Source organism: Hyperolius riggenbachi, chromosome 10, assembly GCF_040937935.1.
Source record: "Hyperolius riggenbachi isolate aHypRig1 chromosome 10, aHypRig1.pri, whole genome shotgun sequence".
Taxonomy (NCBI): domain Eukaryota; kingdom Metazoa; phylum Chordata; class Amphibia; order Anura; family Hyperoliidae; genus Hyperolius; species Hyperolius riggenbachi.
In genome coordinates, this window is record NC_090655.1 from 113,111,217 (window position 1) to 113,135,857 (window position 24,641).

The 24,641-nt window shown below is 43.0% G+C and overlaps 1 protein-coding gene across 2 annotated transcripts in view; it reads right to left on the minus strand.

The window, feature by feature from the left end:
* Positions 1 to 24,641, minus strand: part of SFXN2 (sideroflexin 2) — a 106,177-nt gene that overhangs the window by 15,924 nt on the left and 65,612 nt on the right. For both annotated transcript variants that reach the window (XM_068257546.1, XM_068257545.1), the window contains exons 7-9: positions 21,425 to 21,485; positions 14,813 to 14,879; positions 2,433 to 2,482 (exon numbers count right to left, since the gene is read on the minus strand). In XM_068257546.1, coding sequence (XP_068113647.1) covers positions 2,433 to 2,482; positions 14,813 to 14,879; positions 21,425 to 21,485 — 178 coding nt within the window. The remainder of the gene's footprint in view (positions 1 to 2,432; positions 2,483 to 14,812; positions 14,880 to 21,424; positions 21,486 to 24,641) is intronic.

Consider the following 24,641-nt stretch of genomic DNA (forward strand, 5'->3'; position numbering starts at 1 on the left):
CGTACGAATTTCTCCGTCCCTTTTTCCATCCTTTAACCCCCAGGGACGGAGAAATCCGTACTTTCCGCGTTCCCGCCGCTGTCCGCGCTCCCGCTCGTAAACACGCCGCCCGCCGCTAGTAAACACGCCGCCGCCCGGAGATCAATGAACGGGAAAATCCATTCCCGTTCGTTGATCTAAGCCCCGCAATGATCCGCTGCTCTCCGATGAGCAGCGCGATCATTGTGAAAAGTAAACACTTACCCAGCCTCCAAGTACTTCCTCCAAGCTTCCGGAAGGACGCTTGGAGGTCGCATTAAAACAAAAAGTTACTGTGGCCATCTTGTGGCCAAATAGTAAAACTACACCCTACACATTTTTCACATACAAATAAATTACTTTTACACAAAAAATTAACTAATTACCTCCCACACTCCCAAATTTTTTTTTTTTTTGTAATTAAAAAAAAAACTAAAAAATGTACAATAAAAAAAGTACATAAATAGTTACCTTAGGGACTGAACTTTTTAAATATTTATGTCAGGAGGGTACAACACTATTACTTTATAAACTATGGGCTTGTAATTAGGGATGGACGCAAAACTGAAAAAAATGCACCTTTATTTCCAAATGAAATATTGGCGCCAAACATTGTGATAGGGACATAATTTAAACGGTTTTATAACCGGGACAAAAGGGCAAATACATTTCATGGGTTTTAATTACAGTAGCATGCATTATTTAAAAACTATAATGGCCGAAAACTGAAAAATAATTTTTTTCCCACATTTTTCCTATTTTCCCATTAAAACACATTTAGAATAAAATAATTCTTGGCATAATGTCCCACCTAAAGAAAGCCTAATTAGTGGTGGAAAAAACAAGATATAGATTGTTTAATTGTGATAAGTAATGATAAAGTTATAGACGAATGAATGGAAGGAGCGCTGAAAGGTGAAAATTGCTCTGGTGGTCAGGGGGTAAACCCCCTCAGTGGTGAAGTGGTTAAAGATTATCGCTGCACATCACCAAGTGTCATTCGAGTAATCGCGTGCCTGTACTCCTCCCAAAATCACGAAAACAATCACTTGCTAAAAAAAATATTTGCTGGTCATCAGAAAAGTCGGCTGAAAAACTACGTAGCCTTTAGATGTGATGTTGTTTACTAGTGTGATAAAGTACTATTTTTCGTACAGTGCAGCCTGTTTACCTTCCCTCTTTTGCAAACACGAGTGTCCTCCTTATGGCTGAATGATGCCATCTTGTGTGTGGCATCTGCTCTGCTGCTCGCTCTTTCCTGACTCTGATCCCCGACTCCTCATGACCCGCTCAATCATTAATAACTTCTCCATAAGGACTGCTGCCAAGCAACATGCCCACCTGTGCTGTACTCTCCAAAAGAATCTGCAAAGCTATACCAGTGCCTTGGCTTAATGTCATGGGGGCTGCAAAGGTAGTGCATACCTATTACTATGTGGACACCTGTAGGTCTGTGGTAGTATAATAGGTCTGCACCACCACTGCAGTAGGTGAGGTGTGCCTAAAATTAATCTTTAGAATGGAATTCATAGGTATTTAAGGATGCAGATGATAATGTGCTTAGTTCTACTTTAGCAAACGTATATGTACACCTCTGGTGAGTTGGCACAGGGTGAGCCAAGCTCAAATTGCCAGAGGTGTTATATGGCGCTTTCCTCCTGGTGGACTCAAAGTGCCACAGCTGCAGCCACTAGGACACGGTCTATAGGCAGTAGCAGTGTTAGGGAGTCTTGCCCAAGGTCTCCTACCGAATAGGTGCAAGCTTACTGAACAAGCAGGAAGAGCTGAGATTCAAACTCAGGTCCCCTGTGTCAGAGGCAGAGCCCTTAACCAGTACACTTTCCAGCCACTGCTACTATGCCCCCTCTAAGTCGTAGCAACTTGGAGGGAAGAGAACCCTGAATTACCTGTGCGCGGGACGCGGACTATAGCATTTCTACTATTATGGCACCCAACTCCTACGAAAGGCAGCTGGTGAACACACCACCTGCTTTGCTACTTTATGGCTTGATCAATGGATCCTGACATCTTCTGTCAGGATCCACCAAAGTAAATAGTAAGCCAAAACTAAGCTACTGCCAAAAGCTGGCTGCCATATTTATCCCGCCGAATACGAAGGTGATGGAATCTGTCTGCCATGGTATCAGTTCATGTTTTGCTCTAGTTTTTGTAATCAGCAGATCTCAATTATGCAATAAAGGAAGCATAAGTAGAACTAGTCAAGATAATGCTAATGTAGTGATACAGATCGCAGCTTGTCAGATGATGGTGAGGGACAACAGACCTGTACTTGTTTTCCTTCAGGAGTCCAGTAATTTCTCTCACATGCTTTCACAAGTTACTAATGAAGTACCGTATAAAAGCTTATTACTGTACCAAGTGATGTAAACACGTTTGCGGTTTTAACTACTTACTTTCATAAAGGGAAAAGACTCCAGCTTCTGCATCAGAATTGGCAGTAATACTGAAAACAAATAATAACATATTAGAGACTAATAGCCGACACAATCATATTAACCACTTAATGACAAGCTGACTTATAAAAACGTCCTGCTACAGCCTCTTAATGGCTCCAGGACGTTTTTATAAGTCAAACAGTGCTGCTGCTGCGTGCGTGCACAGAGTGCGCCCCCGCGTGTACACGTACATTCCCGCGTGTGTGCATGTGAAAATAGTGAAAAAAAACACCATAGAAAAATACACCTTTATTTCCAAATAATATATTGTCACCATACTTTGTATTAGGAACATAATTCAAATCTTGTAATAACCAGGACAAATAGGCAGATAAAATGTGTGGGTTTTATGTACAGTATCAGTGTTTATATTAAAACTATAGTGGATGAAATTGGGAAAGGGATGAGCACTGAAAGGTGAAAATCGATCTTGTCCGTTAGGGTAAAAACCCATTTGGGGTGAAGTGGTTAAACGAATACTATTCATACAATTAAATGTAGAAGTGTGTCTGTGCAATATGTTCAGTACAATTTAAAGGGACTACGAGCAGTGCAGAAACTATGGAATGATGCATTTCATTTTAAAGCTCTCTTTCTCCTCTTTCCAATGATATATAAACCGTGCCCTACGCCTTTTTGTTTTCGCTATTTTCGCGATTGAAATTGCAGTGGCAGCGATTTCAATCGCGAAAATAAAGAAAACTAAAAGGCGTAGGGCGACGATTTAGGTGTCGCCAGAAAGAGGAGAAAAAGAGCTTTAAAATGATATCCATATTTCCATAGTTACATTGTATTACACGGGACGGCACTTTCCCCAGTGTCAGCAGCTCCATTCAGCAGAATGGAGCTGCTGACTTTAGGAAAAAGTCATACAATGTAACTATAGAAAGATGGATATCATTTTAAAGCTCTCTTTCTCCTCTTTCTGGCGACACCTAAATCGTCGCCCTACGCCTTTTAGTTTTCTTTATTTTCACGAATTGAAATCACAGCCGTGGCAATTTCAATCGCGAAAATAGCGAAAACTAAAAGGCGTAGGGCGGCGGTTTATATATCATTGGAAAGAGGAGAAAGAGAGCTTTAAAATGATATACATCTTTCCATAGTTTCTGCACTGCTCGGAGTCCCTTTAAAGCATGGAATTGAAAGCAAAGCTGAAGTGATAAAAAAAATTATGATATAATGAATTGTATGTGTAGTATGGATAAGTAGTAGAATATTAGTAGCAAAGAAAATGGTTTTCAATATATATATATATATATATATATATATATAAACATTGCATCATACCGTTAGTTGCAGTTTTAAGACCGCACTATGTATTTTAAGCTATGACACAAAGCAGAATGAATGACAGTTTGAACTTTCCTGCAGTAAGACCTCATCTCAAGGTGTCTCTCACTGTTTCTTGGCTGTTTAAGTGCTTCAGAAAACAGGACTGATTCTACCCAGTGGGTTGAATAGCTCAGAGCAGCTCTTTTGCATAGATAACAACTGAAGCTTTTTAACTCCTCCTGCACTGGAAAACCATATGAGACTCTTTTCTTTGGTACTAATGTTCTATTTCTTATCTGTAGTACATGTACAATTCATTATGTCATAAGTTTATTTTGCTTCAGGTTCGCTTTAACCATTTCAGCCCGCAGGGATTTTTCACCTTGTGCATCAGAGCAATTTTCACCTCCCATTTATTCGCTAATAACTTTATCACTTCTTAACACAGTTTATTGATCTATATCTTGTTTTTTCCGCCACTAATTAGGCTTTCTTTGGGTGGTACATTTTGCTAAGACTTATTTTGTTATAAATGCATTTTAACAGGATTAATAAGAAAAATTCATTATTTCTCAGTTTTCGTCCATTATAGCTTTAAAAAAATCCACGCTACCATAATTAAAACCTATGTATTTTATTTGCCCGTTTGTCTCGGTTATGAAACCATTTAAATGTTGTCCCTATCACAATGTATGGCGCCAATATTTTATTTGGAAATAAAGATACATTTTTTTTCATTTTGCGTCCATCACAATTTACAAGCTTATAATTTAAAAATGTTTCGTAGTATACCTCCTAATTTTTTCTTTAAACAACAAGCACTGCAGCTGTCTTTTACCACCCTCCAAACATCCATGTAAACCGGGCCTTACATACAGAGGAATTTTCAGCTTGGGGGTGGTCTTAAGGGCCTATTTATAAAATGGTGAACAGGCTGTTAACCCAAAAAGTGTCATTCATTTAATTAAATTTTGAGATCATCAGATTTATAAAGTGGCTCGTCATTTTTCCACCAGATTGCCAGTTTCTGCTTTAGGACTATTATTTAATAAACAGCAATAGTCTATTAATCAAAAAGAATAAAGGTTTGTAGGCGTCTATCAACATGGTTATGCAGCCTTTTTCTGTCCAACGCCATGCTTGACTCCACGAACGGGGTTTTACCGCAAACACTTTATACATCCTCTGGACAGGTAATTCGAACCAGTTGTACAGAATATACACAATGGATTGAAGCAGCGCAGTGTTGGACGCAGCAGCTGGGAAAACTGAGTCCGTCCCTAGACTCAGGGAAAAGGATTTGTTGCAACGGATATTGGCCTCAGCCTTCGTTAGGGGATCCCGTCGGGTGACCTAGCTGAGGACAAGGACAACTCTGGACTTCCATCCAGCGCCAGAATTTATCGATCTAGCGTTGCATGCAGAAGGGTGGTAAGACTGCTGGGTATAATTGCACATTGCGGCTGAGATGCTTGGTTCTATTGATACACTGCCGAGTGGATTGGTTTATGCTAGTGACTGCACGATTTGAATACAAAGTGGCCATCACAGTGTGGTGTGGTAATTTTGTACGCACACAAGTTGGACATTGTAGTCCAACGTATAGGACATTGACATTAGTCTTCCTTTTGACGTGCGCTGGATGTAGAACCTGGCTTGTGTATTAGACACACAGAATGTTTAATGTTTTCCTGAATTGAACATTAGGTACTGTATTTCAGCGCTGGGAGATATCCATTGCAAATATATGTACAGAGGCATGCTGGTTATGACAACCGACCCAGTTGGACAAATATGTATTGGAAGGATACCTTGGGCATATCTATGTGGATATGATACAGGACATTTGATACGGCTTTTAATCCATATCATCACAAATGTTTAACTGCAATTCTCTGCCTCTGAAGAAGCAGCCATTATAGAGTCCTACAAAAGTGTGTTAGGCTTCACATCACCTAATAATATTGTATCATGTATTTATGTGTTTACATTGTGGTGTGTTTGTCTGACAAGTTGTTTTCTACAATAAAAGTTACATTTTATACTTAAACTAAATTTAGGCCTACAAACCCTTATTCATTTTAGTTAATGGACTATTGCTATCTTAACTTAGTAGTGGCCATTTACTAATACCACTTATAGATATTGCTTGCACTATACAGAGCTTCTGTTGCCCTATTTTACCACTAGGGGCCACAAAAGCAATGAAAGTCTATGGAGACTGTCACACTTATTGCGGTCCCTTGCAGAGCGCCTGAAGTATCTAAGTTGACGCAAGGGCAACAGCGCATTACAGAAAGAACTGCCCTTAACGTACGGTTCTTGGGGTAATGGAAGTTCATGGGCTACACACTATGTGTGAACAGCAGAGCGCAGTGCTGCGCGCAAGTGTGGACCGATGGCAATACCAGTGATGTACTTGCTCCCAAGCATGGAATTTGTCACTATACGGGGACGGCGCTATGCAGATGACCCTGTTGGTGCACTTTGCCGCAGGGTCATATGTTTATCAGTTTTTGCGCTGCGGTGAGATGCGGCAGGAGCATCGCATCAACTGCCACGCAAGAAAATAGGTGTAAAACTGGCCTCAATGAATTAAGCTTTTGACCTATGCTTTAGGCTAATTATGGTGGCCAAAGTACTGACTTAACAGCAGAGAGTGAAATCTGATCCCCTTTTATAAATATGAGCTTCTAAAAGCGGCTATAAGATTTTGGAAAGCGGATGGAAAAGTGGCCATCCATTGCCATTCTTTATCAATAGGCCCTTTTGCATTTCACTGACCATTCCTAATGGCAAGTACTGATTGCAAGTTCATCAGCTCTCTTCCCCTGTTTACCCTCCTCTTTCATGTGTAACAACCATGTGCAACAACCCTTTTCTTTCACATACAGCTCCCTTGGCCAGCAGCCCCCATTTACAGCCCCTCTATTCCTTTTGCAGCCTCCTCATCCATGTCCAGCCACTCCTTTGGGCAATAGTCCCTGGCCTATGTAGCCATTCCAGAAATCCAGCTGGAGAGAGCATTCAAACTGGGATCGGGGTTAGACAGGACAGGACCCTAGAAGGTTTTAAGCTACAGCTTCACAATTTCATGAAAACAAAAGAATAGTAGGCTATTGGATTTCAGCCAGGCCACATTAAAAGCTGTGTTTACCTATTTCTCTGAGTGGAGATACTGCTGCAGCCTGTAGTGGTTGGTGAAAGTCCTACAATGTCACATGCTCCCGTCTCCGAGGGATCGTGGAGATGGACAGCTCTAATACCCTAACAACCAGAGAGGCTTTTCCTGCCCTAGGTTGTCAGTCATTGTGATTGCTGCTTTATATTTAAAGAAAAGCAAGTAAGGACCTGTGTTCTTTCCATTCATTAATACAAGGGCTGGTAGTAACAGCAAATGCAATACATATGTTTTCTAGACAGGTAGTCATCAGATTTCAGCTCATTGTTGTCAGTTCAGTCGTAGATTATATCTAAGTATTCAGGACTTTGTACAGCATCAGTGTTCTGTTGAATCAGTGTGATTGATTTCAGCAGTCTAAACATAACAAGCAGGTCACATTTTGCTTTTTTGTTCTAGGCCTGGGCCTTTCTTTGTGTACTTCAGGCTCCTTATTTTCTGTTATACAGAAATTTCATACCTCACATCCCATTAGGTTTTTGGTTTCAAAATTTTTATTGAACATTTCACATATAACGTTTGAACAATGTTACAAGTGTGTGCATCTATGAGAGGACATAATGATGCTTCCCACGCAGGTGAGCAGTAATAGCATCCATAAGCAAAAGTATGTCAGCAACTCCAGTAGCTATCAAGCTTCTTGTACTGGAGAGGCTCAGGCTGTAAACATAAACTTGTACAGTCAACCTTGTAAACAAACAAAGTAAGGAAGAACAAATAGATCACTTGGTTCAGTGGCAGGCAGCGCCACAGACCTGAAATCCTGAAAAGGGTATGTGAGAGGGAGGGGAGGGTCCTCTCATCCTTAGTGTGCCCACCTCTGGAGAAATGGAGAGGAAGAAGGTTAGATAAAGGAGAGGGGGGTGTTGAAAGAGAAAAACAGAAGAAAGTGAGGGTTAAAAAAGAGGAGGGGGGGGGGGGTAGGTCCAAAAGAGTAAGGTATTGCCAAAATGTGTTGTTTCGGAGTCCAAGCCAGGGAATTCCAATTGTATCCAAGGTTGTCGTATGCAAAGGAATTTTTTATGTGTTGCGTTAAGCACTAGTAAGTTTCTTTTTGACCATAAAATCTAACATACGGGCTTTGACCTCAAGAAAGTTCAAAAGAGCTTTTTTCCAATTCTTTGCTATGGTCATTTTTGCCAATAGGAATACTGTGGGTAAGAGGCTGATTTGTTTTGGTTCTCTGTCAGGCCTTCTATTTTGCAATGGAAAAGGTCTATCCATGGTCCTTTACGTGTGGTAATGTGAAAGGAGACTGTAATAGACAAAAAGTCCTGTTCCACAGTCTGGTCAGTAGCGAGCATTGTCACCAGACATGGTACCTTCTCATACACATCCTCTGAAACATCTAGAGTCTGCTGAGTCTGCTAATGTAGCCAGCCTGGCAGGCTCTACATACCATCTTGTTTGCTCTTTATATGCCGATTCCATGGCAAAAATGTTGGTGGAGCATCCAGCTATTTCTCTGCCAGCCAACGAAACTGAATCGAACATGTCGGAAATAATCAAATCGATCCTGATCAATCCCGACGATCGAGCAGGAAATCGCAACTTGCGTACCCAGCATAACAGTTGGACTGTCAGCACTAATGAAGGTGGCGAAGAAAGGGGACACCTGGACAATGATACACAGTGCTGGCTATCTGCTATCTGTGCAGTGTGACCTGGCCCTTAATGAATGCAAATGACATATTTGTTCAAATGCAACTGAATGTTATTCAAGGTCAGCCCTATGGTGCCCTAGCTACTTTGTTATGTTTCTTATATAAAGATATGGCCCTTAAGCATACTCTAAGACATTGGCAGATGGAATCCAAAATAACACACACAACTGTGCACACAAATAACACACAAATACAATGACAAAAGATGGAATGACGTATTTATGTTATTGTTTAACTGCACCAGAAGCCTGCTAACCCCAAATCCCATCCCCACAGAAAAAAAGCAGAGTTAGTACCTGCTAACGATGTTTTCAACAATCCTTCAGGGCAAGGTGAGACGTCGCCCCTCCCAGACGCAGGAACAGACAGCACTTCCCCTATAAAAGAATCAAATGGTTAGTCCACCCTCAGTGCGTTTAGACAAGTACCCGACAGGTGAACAATCCACTAACCCACAATCAGTGCCACTATCTGACAAGACAACAACACCCGGGTGGGATCGTTGCCCTGAAGGATTGTTGAAAACATCGTTAGCAGGTACTAACTCTGCTTTTTCCCCACAATCCTTCAGGGCAAGGTGAGACGATAAACAAGTAATATAACCTTAGGGTGGGACCACTGCTTGAAGAATTTTTCTCCCAAACGCTTGGTCATGAGCAGATAATGCGTCAATCCGGTAGTGGCGAATGAACGTAGAAAACGTTGACCATGTCGCCGCCTTGCAAATTTGTTCAGGAGATGCCCCTGCTCTATTTGCCCATGAAGCCGCCATGGCCCTAGTCGAATGTGCCTTAAAGGAAGCTGGCGGATCAACATTCATAACCTTATAAGCCTCAATAATTGCTAATTTAATCCAATTAGCTATAGTCGATTTAGAAGCTGCCTGGCCTGAATTTTTACCTGTATGTAAAATGAATAATGCATCTGACTTTCTGATATCCGCCGTTCTGGCCAGATATTCTAATACACATCTTCTAACATCTAAGTAATGGAAACTCTGTTCTTTCTCATTCCTCGGATTCACACAAAAGGTTGGTAACACAATATCCTGGGACCTGTGAAATTTTGACATCACCTTAGGACAAAATTTTGGATCTGTCTGAAGTACCAACCTGTCCTGAAAATCTTGAAAGTAAGGACTTTTAATTGACAGGGACTGAATCTCACTAACTCGCCTCGCCGTAGTAATTGCTATTAAGAAAACTACCTTATAAGTAAGAACTTTAAGCGTACAATCTCTTAGTGGTTCAAAAGGAGCCTTGACTAGACCCTGCAGAACCACAGACAGATCCCAAGGAGACACGTATGGTTTGAAAACGGGAAGTTTTCTTGCAACTGCTTTCATAAATCTTACAATTAAAGGAGAGGTAGAAATAGGCACACCAGAGAACGCAGTAAGCGCTGCCATTTGTACTCTCAGAGTACTGACCGACACGTTCTTTTCCCAACCTTCCTGGAGAAAATCCAGAATTGCTGGGATAGACATGCTATCAAACTTAGAGTTTTTCAGCCAGACATGAAAAACTTTCCAATACTTTAAATAAATTTTCCTTGTTACCTCCTTGCGGCTTCCAATCAATGTTGAGGCTGCTTTATCTGACACCCCCATGCCCTTTAACAAAGTCAGTTCAGGATCCATACCGCCAGATTCAGTCGATCTGGATGTGGATGCCACAGATCTCCTTGGACCAACAAATCTGGTCTGAGGGGCAGTAACCACGGTTGTTCCACCGTGAACCTTTTCATTACCGCAAACCAAGATCTTCTTGGCCAAACAGGAGCTATCAGAATCATTTTCCTTCGGTCCTTCCTCCATTTCTCCAGCACTGCCGGGATCATGTTCAGGGGAGGAAAAACATAAATCAACGGAAAGTCCCACTGGTAATTGAACGCATTTATCCCTAATGCATTGTCTGTTGGATTCAACGAGAAATAACTTTGTATCTGCGCATTCTCCTGAGATGCTAGCAGGTCTACTGACGGAACACCCCATCTTTCCGTGATCAGCAGAAAGACTTGTTTGTTCAGTGACCATTCTGAGGCTAGAATTTTGTTTCTGCTCAACTTGTCCGCATCTAAATTCAAAGTGCCCCTGAGATGAACCGCTCTCAAGGACAACACATTCTCTTCTGCCCAGAATAAAATCTCTGCCGCAGCTCCCTGTAATAACCGGGACCTCGTGCCTCCCTGTTTGTTTATGAATGCTACTGTCGTAACATTGTCTGACTGTACTAATACGTGTGTCTTGAATATTATCTCTTTTGCCTGAGTCAGTGCCAAACCCACAGCTTTCAATTCTCTCAAATTCGAAGAGCTCTGGGACTCCTGTCTTGACCATCTGCCCTGAAATGCTGCATGGTCCACATGAGCACCCCATCCCCACGAACTTGCGTCCGTGGTTAGAATCTTCTCTGTTGGATATTTCCACAGATTGCCTTTCAGTAGATTGGAGTCCTCCAACCACCACTGCAGCGATGACTTCACTAGTGTTGGAATGGACACCCTGAAGTCCAGACTCCGAGGTTGTCCATCCCAATTTTCCAACAGGAAATTTTGAAGCTTCCTGAGATGCGACAATGCCCACGGTACAGCCACCATTGTTGATGACATTATTCCCAACACCTGTGAAATCATTCTTAATGAAGGTCGCCATTCTTTTTGAAGGGTCAGAATTGCATTTTTTAATTTTTCCCCTTTTTCCTTTGGAAGATAGAACTTTTGATCCAGCGCATCTATCGAAATGCCCAAGAACAACATTCTTTGGTTTGGTAGTAGGCTTGATTTTTCTTGATTTATTATCCAACCTAATGACTGCAGATGATCTGAAACCGCCTGCAGGTGATTCTTTAATTCTGCCACTGAATTGCCCATTATCAAAAGGTCGTCTAGATAAGGAATTACCATGATCGACCTTTCTCTTAAAGGAATCAAAGCTTCCCCCAGAATTTTTGTGAACATTCTTGGTGCGGAAGTGATCCCAAACGGGAGGCATAGGAATTGAAACTGCATCAGTATTCCATTTACCTGAAGGGCAAACCTTAAGAATTTTTGGGATCGTTTGTGAATTGGCACATGCCAATAAGCATCCCTGAGGTCTAATGAGACCATGAATGCCTCCGGAAATAATAGTTCCCTTATGGTGAATATTGATTCCATCCTGAACTTCTTCTTCCTGATAAACGGGTTCAGTTTCTTTAAATTTAGAATCAAACGATATTTCCCTGATTGCTTTTTCACCAGAAAAATCGTTGAATAAAACCCCTCTCTTTGTTCCTTCTTTGGAACCCTGCCAATTACATCCTGCTTTAACATGTTCTCTATAATGTTCAACATTTCTGGAACTAAACTTAAGTCTTTTGGCGGTCTTGAGATCACAAACCTTGAGGGAGGGGGTGAGGCAAACTCGATTTGGTAACCAAATCTGATTGTTTGCCGAATAAATGGACTTTTCACCCACTTTGACCAAGTGTGGCAAAAATATTTTAGTCTTCCCCCGACCGCCTGATACGAGTCATTGTGGTTTTGACTGCCCCTCTGATGGCTTCGATCTGAATCCTCCTCTTGTGGATTTATCACTTTTTGTTTCTTTGGAAATGTCTTCTTCTTATTAGAAGTTCTTTCCAACGCTAGATCTAAATCTGGCCCAAATAACAGATCTCCTGAAAAGGGGACTCCACATAATCTATTTTTGGATGCTAAATTACCATCCCAAGTCTTGAGCCACAAGGCTCTCCGAGAAACATTTACCAGGGCAGTAGACCTGGCTGTAAATCTAATAGTCTCTGCGGAAGCATCCGCCAGATAATTTGCCGCCTTATTCAGAATCGTAATTGATTCCATCAGCTGCTCTACTGAAGCCCCTGCTAAAATATTTGCCTTGAGCTGGTTAATCCACAGCTCCAATGTTCTAGCCACACATGTTGAAGCTATAGCTGGTCTAAAGGTAGCCGCATTCGCTTCCCATGTTCTTTAAAGGTAGGCATCAATCTTTTTGTCTGCAGGATCTTTAAGATCCCCTAGATCCTCAAATGCCAAATCGCCCTGTTTCGACACCTGCGAAAAAGGAGAGTCCAATTTTGGACATTTGTCCCATAACGCCGCATCCTCACTCGTAAAAGGAAATCTGCGTTTCAATGCTTTGGAAATAAACAGCCTCTTTTCTGGATCCTTCCATTCTTTCAGAATTGTCTGTTTGATAGCATTATGCACCGGAAACGTGAGACCTTTCTTTTCCTCCATACCTTTATATAATTGGTCATGAAGGGATAAAGAAACCGCTGCCTCATTGTTTAATTCCAGTGTTTCATTAATCGTCGCGATCAGAGCTTCGGTATCTTCAACCCGAAACCTGAACCGGGAAGGCATATCAATTTCTACCTCTTTTGAATCTGAATCAGCTGAACTTTCATTCACATCCAACTGCTCCTGACTTTCCCCCTCAATCGCTGGAGTCACAGATACAGTACTCTGAGATGTAGAAGCTGCAGCTACAGACAAAGAGGATTTAAATGAAGCTAATGAGGAATTTATCTCTTCTCTAAAAGCTTGCAAGGTCTCTTGGACCGACGGCCCACCTTGTTCCCCCAAAATCTTATCAGTGCATTGCTGACATAAAGTTTTGGCATAGGGCAATGGCAATTTCACATTACATACAGGGCATCTCTTATAAGTAGGAGGAGGCCTCACTGCTTCAGTTGTTTTGGCCTGCAATAACATACAAAGCAGTATAAGATACAGATAGCCCAATAAACATGCATGCAATCCCCAGAAAGAGACCCTCTGCCTCACCTTCTGGGCGGCTGGATTACCCTCAGTCTTATCAGCGGCAGACATCATGCAACGATATCCTGCCCAAAGACTGCAGTCTGTCCACTGCAGAGTAACAAAAAAACGCCGCCACCAGCCTGCACGCGCTCTTTCCTTTAAACACTTCCGCCCACGGACGTCACGCAAGGCGGAACTGGAGCCGGAACCGGAAGTGACAGAAGACCCGGACCAACAGGCTCAAGAGGCAGCCTCCGGCATACCCGCCGGAAACTACGCCTCCACCAGCCTCATGCAAATCTACCTCCGCATCCAGCACACGTGACTCACCAGCGTCCGGTCCTCTCCCGCTCCGACTCCTCCATAGGCGGAAAGGAAAGCCGTGCCTTCCACTCTTGCTCCACCACATTCGGCTGAGAAAGGTAGGCAACCTCACAGACACAGTCCAGTGTGAGGTGAAGGCGAGACGACCTCAGTACCATCGTCTCCGCCACCCTAGGAAATAACACCTGCAGCCCAGCACACAGGCTTAATCCCAAGGGGAGATGCCGACCTGCCTGGACGCAGGAACAAACAGCACAGAGGGTGGACTAACCATTTGATTCTTTTATAGGGGAAGTGCTGTCTGTTCCTGCGTCTGGGAGGGGCGACGTCTCACCTTGCCCTGAAGGATTGTGGGGAAAATAATCATTACATAAAGCAGACTTATAGTGTACCCATGGTGATATGTTACACTATAAGATAAATATGTATGTACATTGCATAACATTAATAACCAGGCAGTTTTCTTATTTTATTTTGCTGCATGAAAGAGTCTTCTTGCTGGGAACATAGTAAATCTCACTGATGAGCAAATTACAGCCATAAAAGTTTTCCTGTCAAAATACAACTTCTGAGGGCAGGGGAGAAATAGAAAAAGGTCAATAGTTCATGAATTTTTAATCTGGGACACTTAATAGGCTGCCATTTATCAGAGACAATAAACCATTCCATCTATTTTGTAAATGTTTAAAGGATACATCTGATTTTTTTTTTTAAATCAGATTTACTTACCTGGGACTCTACTCTCAGGCAATCTCCTGGTTACAAGAGTGTGACCGCGAGGATGCGCACTTGCACACGTGCAGAGGCCTCTGACCTGACCGGATAGGCGGCTGCTACGGAGGGGACCCCGAGAGAGGCGTTGCTTCCAGGGGCAGGAGGAAGCCTTAGGCAAGCAAATCTGACTTTTTTTTTTAATGCCAGATGTATCCTTTAAAATAAAGGTCTAAAATAAAGGTCATTTTTAGGAGTAGGATGATAAATGCACTTGTTTATTTTATTAGTTAATTTTCATCTCGGGTTCACTTTATGGAAAGGGCCCAAGAATATCTGCTCCATGGCCCACCTCTCAGTCATTCATCACAATATCACACAACTGTATTACTAGTTAAACAGTCAATAGGAACACTTACTCATCCCGGGGGCAGCCATGGCTATTCTGGAGACTACCACCTGACTTATGCCCTTGATTGCGGCTTTCTGTGTTGATAAAGAAAGAAAAATGACACAGAAGTCAGTAAGTAATCATCAGTGCTTTAAAAAGCAAACTTCAACAAAGGCTTCACACACATGGTATTTATAGGGTACAAACATGAATTTGTGCCAAGATAGAAGTCTACCACAGAGTCAACAAGAACATAACCCTCATGTATTGGGAACATGCTGGGACTTGCAGTTCCTCAGCGGCAGGTGGGCCAGAGACTGCAAGTAACATGAGCACATCAGTTTCTGCTAGTGAGATCATTCTGCACACACTGTTTATTTCAGACATGACTTTGGCAGATTACTATATTGATTGTACTCTGCCTGGTTTAGGTTGTTCCTGCTTGGTTTGCTCTGGTCTTTTAACAATGGTTTTCTGTTTCTCAGTAACAACTAGCAGCCTAAATAGGGAAGTGCTGCCCTCTACTGAAGGATTTATGTAATACAAGTAGCAAGAACAGCACCAGAAAAGAATTCCAAGAGCAAAGTACTTTCATAGTTACTATTTAAAAGACAGGAATTTAGCAGTAACATAAAGTTAATGCAGAAGCCCATCGAGACTACTTAAGGTGGAGAGCAATGTTCAAAGTTCAGTAATCCCTCTAAATCTTATGTGAAATTCCCACCCCAATTAGTGACTACAGCGAATTTTGTTCAGTTGACTATTTTAAAACAAACAGAAATCATGACAATGAGAATTTTATGAGCATTCTGCACCCTAACTGGATGTAGAGAAACCCTATGCATAGTAGCACTCATGCTGTGCAAAATCAGTGTACACCTTCTCAGGATGCAGGAGCCAGCATTGTCAGGGCAATACATGCAGCAATCGCTGATATACATGGCAAGGCCAATACCGGGAACGATCCTTGTCCAGCATGGCCAGGCCAGTACCGGGAGCAATCTCTCACCAGCACTGCCAGGACAGAGTTAGGAGCAATCACTAGCCAACATGGCCAGACCAGTACTAAGAGCAATTCCTATCCAGCATGGCTGGGCCAGTACTGGGAGCAATCACTAGCCCGCCCTGCCAGGACAGAGTTGGGAGCAATCGCTAGCCAGCATGGCCAGACCAGTATTGGGAGCAGTCACTAGCCAGCATGGCCAGGCCAGTACTAGGAGCAATCACTCACATGCACTGCCAGGACAGAGTTGTAAGCAATTCCGATGCCAGCATGGCAAGGCCAGTACTGAAAGCCAACACTAAGCCAGTGATTGTTCCTGGTACTGACCAGGAGCAACCACTAAGCCAGCATTCCAGGCCAGTACTGGGCAATCACTAAGCCAGCATGACCAGGCCAGTACCAGGATGCAACACTAAGCTAGCAAGGCCAGGACAGTACCAGGAGCCAACACTAAGCTAGCAAGGCCAGGACAGTACCAGGAGCCAACACTAAGCTAGCAAGGCTAGGCCAGTACCAGGGGCAATCACTAAACTAGCAAGGCCAGGCCAGTACCAGGGAAGAACACTAAGCCAGCATTGCCAGGCCAGTACTAAGGGCAATCACTAAGCCAGCAAGGCAAAGCCAGTCGGTACTACGGTAGGAGCAAGCAGTACCCAGAAATGTCAGGGCAGCATTGTTCACAGAAACATTACAAATGGATGTTATTTTTTATTTTTGAAGTCCCATTTGCTTGTTTCTTTCATAAGATTTTGTGACCAGAAAGTCCCACTTTAATGTTATATGTCTAACTCTAGAGAGCTAGGCCCCCTTTTTTTATAGAGCCAGAACTATACAGTATCTCAATTCTACTGTACAATAAGGTCTCTGTTGAACATACAAAGCTGAAACTGTAAACAAGCATTACTACTGCACACGTGACATTTCCCACAAACAGTAAATGCTGAAAACACATTTTTCCCCTAAATTTAAGAAAAAAACACCCACACACAGTCAGTTTTCATTTTGTAATCTGTAAACATCTGAAATCTTTGACTTCCCTATCGTCTCTGCCGAGTGCAGGCCAAGCCTATTGATCTCATTTTTACCGCTCCTGCATCATTATCCCTCTGCCCCCCTCAATAGCAACAGAGTATGTTGCTAATTTACAGTACTCTGGCCTGAACTGATGCTTGAGGGATTGAGTCTTCATCCCTGCGTGTGACCACCCTGTAATTCTGCTTTAAACCTGTAAACTTGGAAGTGTGACACAGTGTTTTAAAATAGCTGATGACTGCAGATTATACAAATGCAGGCTGAATGAGATTAGCGCTAACGTTTTGTGCTGAAGATTTTTATGTGATTAACAGGTATTTTTCACTGGACATTTTTGTGTTTTTTAAACAATTGCGATTGAAATACATTGCAATCATGATCGCTCAATAAAACCCTAAAAAATGCTGCATGTAGCATGTTTTGCGTTTAGCGCGAATCGCTGCCGATCACATCAGTGAGATCATTGCCACATAGTTAACATTGCGCTAGCGCTTTAAAAAGGGCTAGCAAAGGCCGGCGATTTGCGGCAAACATCTGCTAATCGCCTAAATGTGAATGGGCCCTATTGCTTCATGACTCCTCATGCAGGCTTTGGAAGTACTCATGTCCCAAGTACTCCCAAAGAGGAGCACATCCGGCTTGCGCATGCACACTACAGAAGCACCGGTCTTCAGAAAGCGCTGAGGGACCTGAAAGTGTGGAATTTGAATGGGGGACAGCGGTAGGACAAGAGCACAGAGATAGGACCAGGAAGGCTGTTTGGGATCCAAAGCCTTCTTAAATGAGTAAAATAGTAGCAGTGGAGTATTGTACCCTGTTAGCCATCAGTAAAAGCAAGACGTTTGGAATAGGGATACCACCCTTTATTGGCTAACGTAAAAATATATAATGGTAAGCTTTCGGCTATTGTGCCTTCATCAGGCTGAATCCTGTATCATGATGAAGGCACAATAGCCAAAAGCTTACCATTGTGTAATGGTAATGACATCATCCTGATTCAAAACTTCTTGCTTTGAAATGAGTATCTTAGTGCTTTTTTTCTCTTTTCTGCCTTGCTTCAGGTTTGCCTTAAACACTGCAAGTCAGGAAACGGGGCAGCGATGATCTGTGAAGGTAAGGAGTCATGTACCCAGCATGAGTGACAGCAGAGCAGGAGGGGGCATGAGGCAATTGGAACACTATACAAAGGCTTGCACACACAAATAAAAGCACTAAGATGCATAAAAAACACATTTTTTCCCCCCATTTATTTTTTTGGTGCTTTTTACTTTTGTTCTCAGTGGATAAAACAGGCATTTGAATTTAAAGAGAAACTCCGACCAAGAATTGAACTTTATCCCAATCAGTAGCTGATACCCACTTTTACATGAAAAATATAATGATTTTCACAAACAGACCATCAGGGGGCGCTGTATGACTGATTTTGTGCTGAAACCCCTCCCACAAGAGGCTCTGGTACCCTACGGTACTCTGGGCAAACTGCCACAATGTAACAATGACACACACAGGAAATGGCTGTTTATAGCTGTCTGTTAAAGCCAGAACAGCTACATAATCTGCCCACAGTAACAATGTCACCATGTAATACATGTCAGAATGTGAATCTGGGAGAGGAAAGATTTTACAATGAGCAAACTCTGACTAAATCATGTATACATAATTATTGTAAAAATTAAGCACCTTTTTATATTAAATTATTTTCACTGGAGTTCCTCTTTAATTGCATACATCTCTGTACAAAAATGCATTCAACAGTGACCTTTGAAAAATGCAGCGCACACCAACACATTGGGAAGGAATACAAATGTTTTCCTTATGCAAAAATGCATGCAGTTGCTATTTAAAAAACACATGCGTTTGCAGTAATGCATGTATACGGATTTGATATGAGCCCTAAAATGCAAAGTGTGTGTGTACAAGCCCTAAATCAGGAAGCAGGGGGTGTACAAGCCCTAAATCAGGAAGCAGGGGGTGTACAAGCCCTAAATCAGGAAGCAGGGGGTGTACAAGCCCTAAATCAGGAAGCAGGGGGTGTACAAGCCCTAAATCAGGAAGCAGGGGGTGTACAAGCCCTAAATCAGGAAACAGGGGGTGTACAAGCCCTAAATCAGGAAGCTGGGGGTGTACACGCCCTAAATCAGGTAGCAGGGAGTGTACAAGCCCTAAATCAGGAAGCAGGGGGTGTACAAGCCCTAAATCAGGAAGCAGGGGGTGTACAAGCCCTAAATCAGGAAGCAGGGGGTGTACAAGCCCTAAATCAGGAAGCAGGGGGTGTACAAGCCCTAAATCAGGAAGCAGGGGGTGTACAAGCCCTAAATCAGGAAGCAGGGGGTATACAAACCCTAAATCAGGAAGCAGGGGGTGTACAAGCCCTAAATCAGGAAGGAGGGGGTCTACAAGCCCTAAATCAGGAAGGAGGGGGTCTACAAGCCCTAAATCAGGAAGCAGGGGGTATACAAGCCCTAAATCAGGAAGCAGGGGGTGTACAAGCCCTAAATCAGGAAGCAGGGGGTATATGAGCCCTAAATCAGGAAGCTGGGAGGACTACAAGCTCTAAATCAAGAAGCAGGGGGTATACAAGCCCTAAATCAAGAAGCAGGGGGTATACGAGCCCTAAATCAGGAAGCTGGGGGTGTGCGAGCCCTAAATCAGGAAGCAGGAAGTATATGAGCCCTAAATCAGTAAGCTGGGAAAACTACAAGCCCTAAATCAGGAAGCAGGGGGTATACAAGCGCTAAATCAGGAAGCAGGGGGTGTACAAGCGCTAAATCAGGAAGCAGGGGGTGTACAAGCCCTAAATCAGGAAGCAGGGGGTGTACAAGCCCTAAATCAGGAAGCAGGGGGTGTACAAGCCCTAAATCAGGAAGTAGGGGGTGTACAAGCCCTAAATCAGGAAGCAGGGGGTGTACAAGCCCTAAATCAGGAAGCTGGAAGGACTACAAGCTCTAAATCAAGAAGCAGGGGGTATACAAGCCCTAAATCAAGAAGCAGGGGGTATACAAGCCCTAAATCAAGAAGCAGGGGGTATACAAGCCCTAAATCAGGAAGCTGGGGGTGTGCGAGCCCTAAATCAGGAAGCAGGAAGTATATGAGCCCTAAATTAGTAAGCTGGGAAAACTACAAGCCCTAAATCAGGAAGCAGGGGGTATACAAGCGCTAAATCAGGAAGCAGGGGGTGTACAAGCCCTAAATCAGGAAGCAGGGGGTGTACAAGCCCTAAATCAGGAAGCAGGGGGTGTACAAGCCCTAAATCAGGAAGCAGGGGGTGTACAAGCCCTAAATCAGGAAGCAGGGGGTGTACAAGTCCTAAATCAGGAAGCAGGGAGTCTACAAGCCCTAAATCAGGAAGCAGGGGGTGTACAAGCCCTAAATCAGGAAGGAGGGGGTCTACAAGCCCTAAATCAGGAAGCAGGGAGTGTACAAGCCCTAAATCAGGAAGCAGGGGGTGTACAATAACATTGGATTAGGAGTGCAAAGGAGGCATCAGGAATCAGTGATGGTGGTGTAGGCTGAGGCAGAGCACCAAATCAGGCATAAAACAATGTTTGCATAGGGCAATACAGCAGAAATAATTGACAGCAGATGGGGCAAGAGGCAGCAGGGATTACTCATTAATACGCATATATGTAAAGGGAACCTGAAGTGAGAGGGATATGGAGGCTGCCTTATTTATTTCCTTTTACACAATTTACATTGCCTGGCTGTCCTGCTGTTCCTCTGTCTCTAATACTTTTAGGCCTCGTTCAGACTATACGCGCTGCCGTGCGCATTTTGGCAGCGCGTATAGTGTGCGACGCGCAAGAGCGGTAGAAGGGCATAGACAGCCCTTCTACCGTTCCCATCATATACGCTGCGTGGCAGCGCGATTGCGCTATCGCGTGCTGCACACATTTTTGGTAATCACAGCGCAGATCCCATTCATTGTAATGAATGGGATCTGCAGCGCAGCGCATAGTAGCGCAGATGGCGTGCGATCGGACGCGTTGCATTCCGATCGCACATCCATCTGCGCTAAATGATGTGAACGAGGCCTTAGCCATAGGACACTAAACAAGTATATGCAGATCAGATGTTTGGCATTATCAACGCCACGGTTGGGACTTTATAAATCAATAATAATAATTGTCAGATCTGAGAAAATACTGCAGTCAAATAGGATCAGCAGGGCTACCAGGCAACTGTTAATATTTAAAAATCAATATGGCAGCCTCTTTACCCCTTTCGATTCAGGTTCCCTTTTAAAGTGTCAGGAAATTTGGGCACAGGGTAAAGCCAAAAAAGTCTCACCCTGCTCCTGCAAAAGTCCTGGTGGCATGAATTACTATTCCCTTCTAGACCGCCATTGACTCGGGGGTAAGATGTAATTCGAATTATGCTGTTTTTAATCAGAATGTTGGCTCTGTCTTTTGACAGTGCCCAAATTGCTGACTGAGTGCCGCTATAACTGTAATTCACATTACGGCCTATGGCAGCGCCAAAATTTCCAGCGCCGGTTTTGCCAGCTTCACCTTCAAACTGATGGCAGAGCAGGAATGGATGGTTTATTCTTGATGCAGCGCTTTTATAAAAAGATTCTTATTAAATATTTGTCCGTCACAGACCTACCCTTGAATGTCCCAGCGTATTGTCATTTTCATCAGTAACAGCAATTCCATTAAGTATTTCCCTAAACAGCACACAGGAGAGAAAAAGGTTACAAAGACATCTCATCAAGCAGGACAATTTCAGTTAATCAAGTCTGACTGCTCAGATAACCTCTAGCATTCAGCTGCACTGCCACTCGCCAGTCTCATCAGCTGAACTGCAGGTGAACATACAGATACAAAGCAAACCTACAACACTCCGACAGCGCAAGAGGTTCAAATAACGTCAGTAGTAATCTACATACAGACAGAAATTATAAAAAAATAAAACAAGATTTGTCTGAAAAGAAAAAGACATGTTATTTTGTTACGTGCACATAAAAGAAGTCTGGTATGCCAAGAACTCCTTAGACGCTGCATAATGAGTCCTTACAGTTTGATGATAAAGTGGCTGTAATGTATGGAAGGTACAAACTTTGCTTTAGGTGAAAATCTCTACTTGTTGGCCTCAACGTGAACCTGTAAACTGAGACAGCTGTTTAAATGCAGCACATGTACCACATGGTGACTGCAAGTACCTTGATATAAGCAAATTCTTTCCCTTTGCGACTGGGGAGGCCACCGGTATTAGGTACCATAGGAAAAGAGACTATCACATGTTGAGCCATCTCCTCACCAGTACCAGAAAGTCCTGCCTATACTCAAATTTATTGAGATAGTTTCCGCCCTAAAATGACATTAAAAATAAAATCAGTGTCCATGAAGGCATCTCCTTCCCCCAGCACAATGCAAAGTGCACAGTGGCTGAATGTATAACTACCTTACACTGCAGTCATGTGATCACAACAAGGTTGGCCGCTGGTGGACAGGGCAATGGCTGAGGCAGGGTTCACATTTGTAAAAAGTCACATGACTTTTCCCGCATGCAAAATTGCATTTTGTACTAAAGGAAGTATGGGACAAAAATATTGCTGGTGAAACTGAACCCATTTTCTGTATGTGATATCCTGTAAATCCTGAATTACTGAAGCGAGAAGTATATATAGGGGCTGCTATATTTATAGTTGCATGCTTGTTCAGGGTCTATGGCTAAAAGAATTAAAGGCAGGGAACAGCAGGATGCCAGGCAACTGGTAATTTTTAAAAGGAAATAAATATGGCTGCCTCCATATCCCTGTCGCTTCCGTTGTCCTTTAATAGAAATTAGCATACATGTTGATGCATTGATGTAAATTTGCACTTCTAATAACTTCTGAAAAGAAACTGAGACCATAAATAGGTGTGGGCATGTTTACAGACACTTACCCATGTGCCTGACCTATTCAGCATGGCTATGCCTTTAGTCATTTGCTCTGGAATCATTCGCAACCAGATCCAGGTTTGAACCGGACGTACTTGTGCGGTGCATAAGCATTGCCTCAATTCCAATGCTCTGTCTGGACTCCTGGCTCTTGCAGTCAGACAGAGTGCTGGAAATGAGACACTGCACTTGCGCCACCCAGGTACATCTGGTTACATAGACTAATTGCAGCCTATACCGCACAGATTTACAAGCAGGTGTTTGCGATGGGACCACCACCTATGTATTGCCTCTATATTTCAACTGTTTTCTTTTGCTTTTTCCCCATCAACAATTATTAGCTGCTAAAGAAAGAAGCAAGTATTGAAACTCAGACCAATGTGCATAGTATCCAAAAATTTTGGTGCAATCAAGTGTCACCCCTCCCTCAGTGATGAAGCCCTGGGAAATAAGTATACAATCACTCCTTGGATTTTCTTTATGAGCATTTTGCAGTGAGAGGTCGGGGCATGGCAGAGGATTCCTAATCTTAATGAAGCATTATGACGTGAAGGGGTGAGGGTCAGCTATACTGAGCATTATTGGTGCACAATAATCGATGAACACTAAGCAGCAGTAAATTGTGGGGGGAATATTATTTACCCTTGGTTTATATTCAGTTCAGCAGTATCACTGCTTTCAGTTTTAAGCAACTCGGTTTAAATTCTGGCTTAAATTCAGGCAGGATAATATTCGAGTACACGCAGTAGGAGCAGTTGAAAAAGTTGCTGCCAAAAATGGGCGCAATTGATATTTATCGATATATATGGGCGCGGTTGTTATTTATTGTAATATAGAAAGTCGTTATTCTATTTAGCGGGTGGCTGCAATTGAATTGAAATTTATCGTATTATTGTTAGCGGGGATCAGGGTGTGTTAAGGTTAGGCACCACTAGGGGGGGTCTTAGGATTAGGCACCACCAGGGTGGTCTTAGGGTTAGTAAATCGCAGCAAAAAGATCCTAGAGGCGTGCACCTTCCGTCCTCATATTTATTTCAAATCTCGTGACAACATAGCCAAATGGCTGTATCTTGTAGTATCAAAGTGGCAAAAACAGCATATCAAAAGTGTATAGTAAGTCTTACATATCTTCACAGTAGTGGGTCATCCCGCTGGAGGTGGGTGGTGGGCGATAGAGTGGCTAAGCGACGGCCGTTTCGCGTCTCCTGATGCCTGGTCACGCAGCGTGACCAAGCGTCAGGAGACGCAAAACGGCCGTCGCTTAGCCCACCACCCACCTCCACCGGGATGACCCACTACTGTGAAGATATGTAAGACTTACTATACACTTTTGATATGCTGTTTTTGCCACTTTGATACTACAAGATACAGCCATTTGGCTATGTTGTCACGAGATTTGAAATAAATTGGAGGACGGAAGGTGCACGCCTCTAGGATCTTTTTGCTGCGATTTACTGAACTTCTTTCTTGCTTATTTATGCGGAGCACACGTCGGTGACCTAGGCTATGAAGTGTATGTAGTGGATCTCCCAGGTCTGTGCAGCAACCATCAAGGGCAGTTCATATGCCAGAGGGATGTGCCACACTTTTTTCTATATCTTGATTCACTAGATTCGTCTTAGGGTTAGACACCACCAGTGGAGTCTTAGGGTTAGGCACCACCAGGGTGGTCTTAGGGTTAGTCACCACCAGTGGAGTCTTAGGGTTAGGCACCACCAGGGTGGTCTTAGGGTTAGGCACCACCAGGGAAGAGTTCTGTGCGAGTAGGGAGAGCTTAGGTCATAGTTAGGTTCAACATTATCGGTACATTCACCGATAGTGTAATACCACAATTCAATTGTTATTTACCATTTTTGTTATCATTTTTGTCAATTAACGTTGCACTTAAATTGTTATTTACGATATTGCTACTAATATTATTTAACGAGCCTTTGTAGCC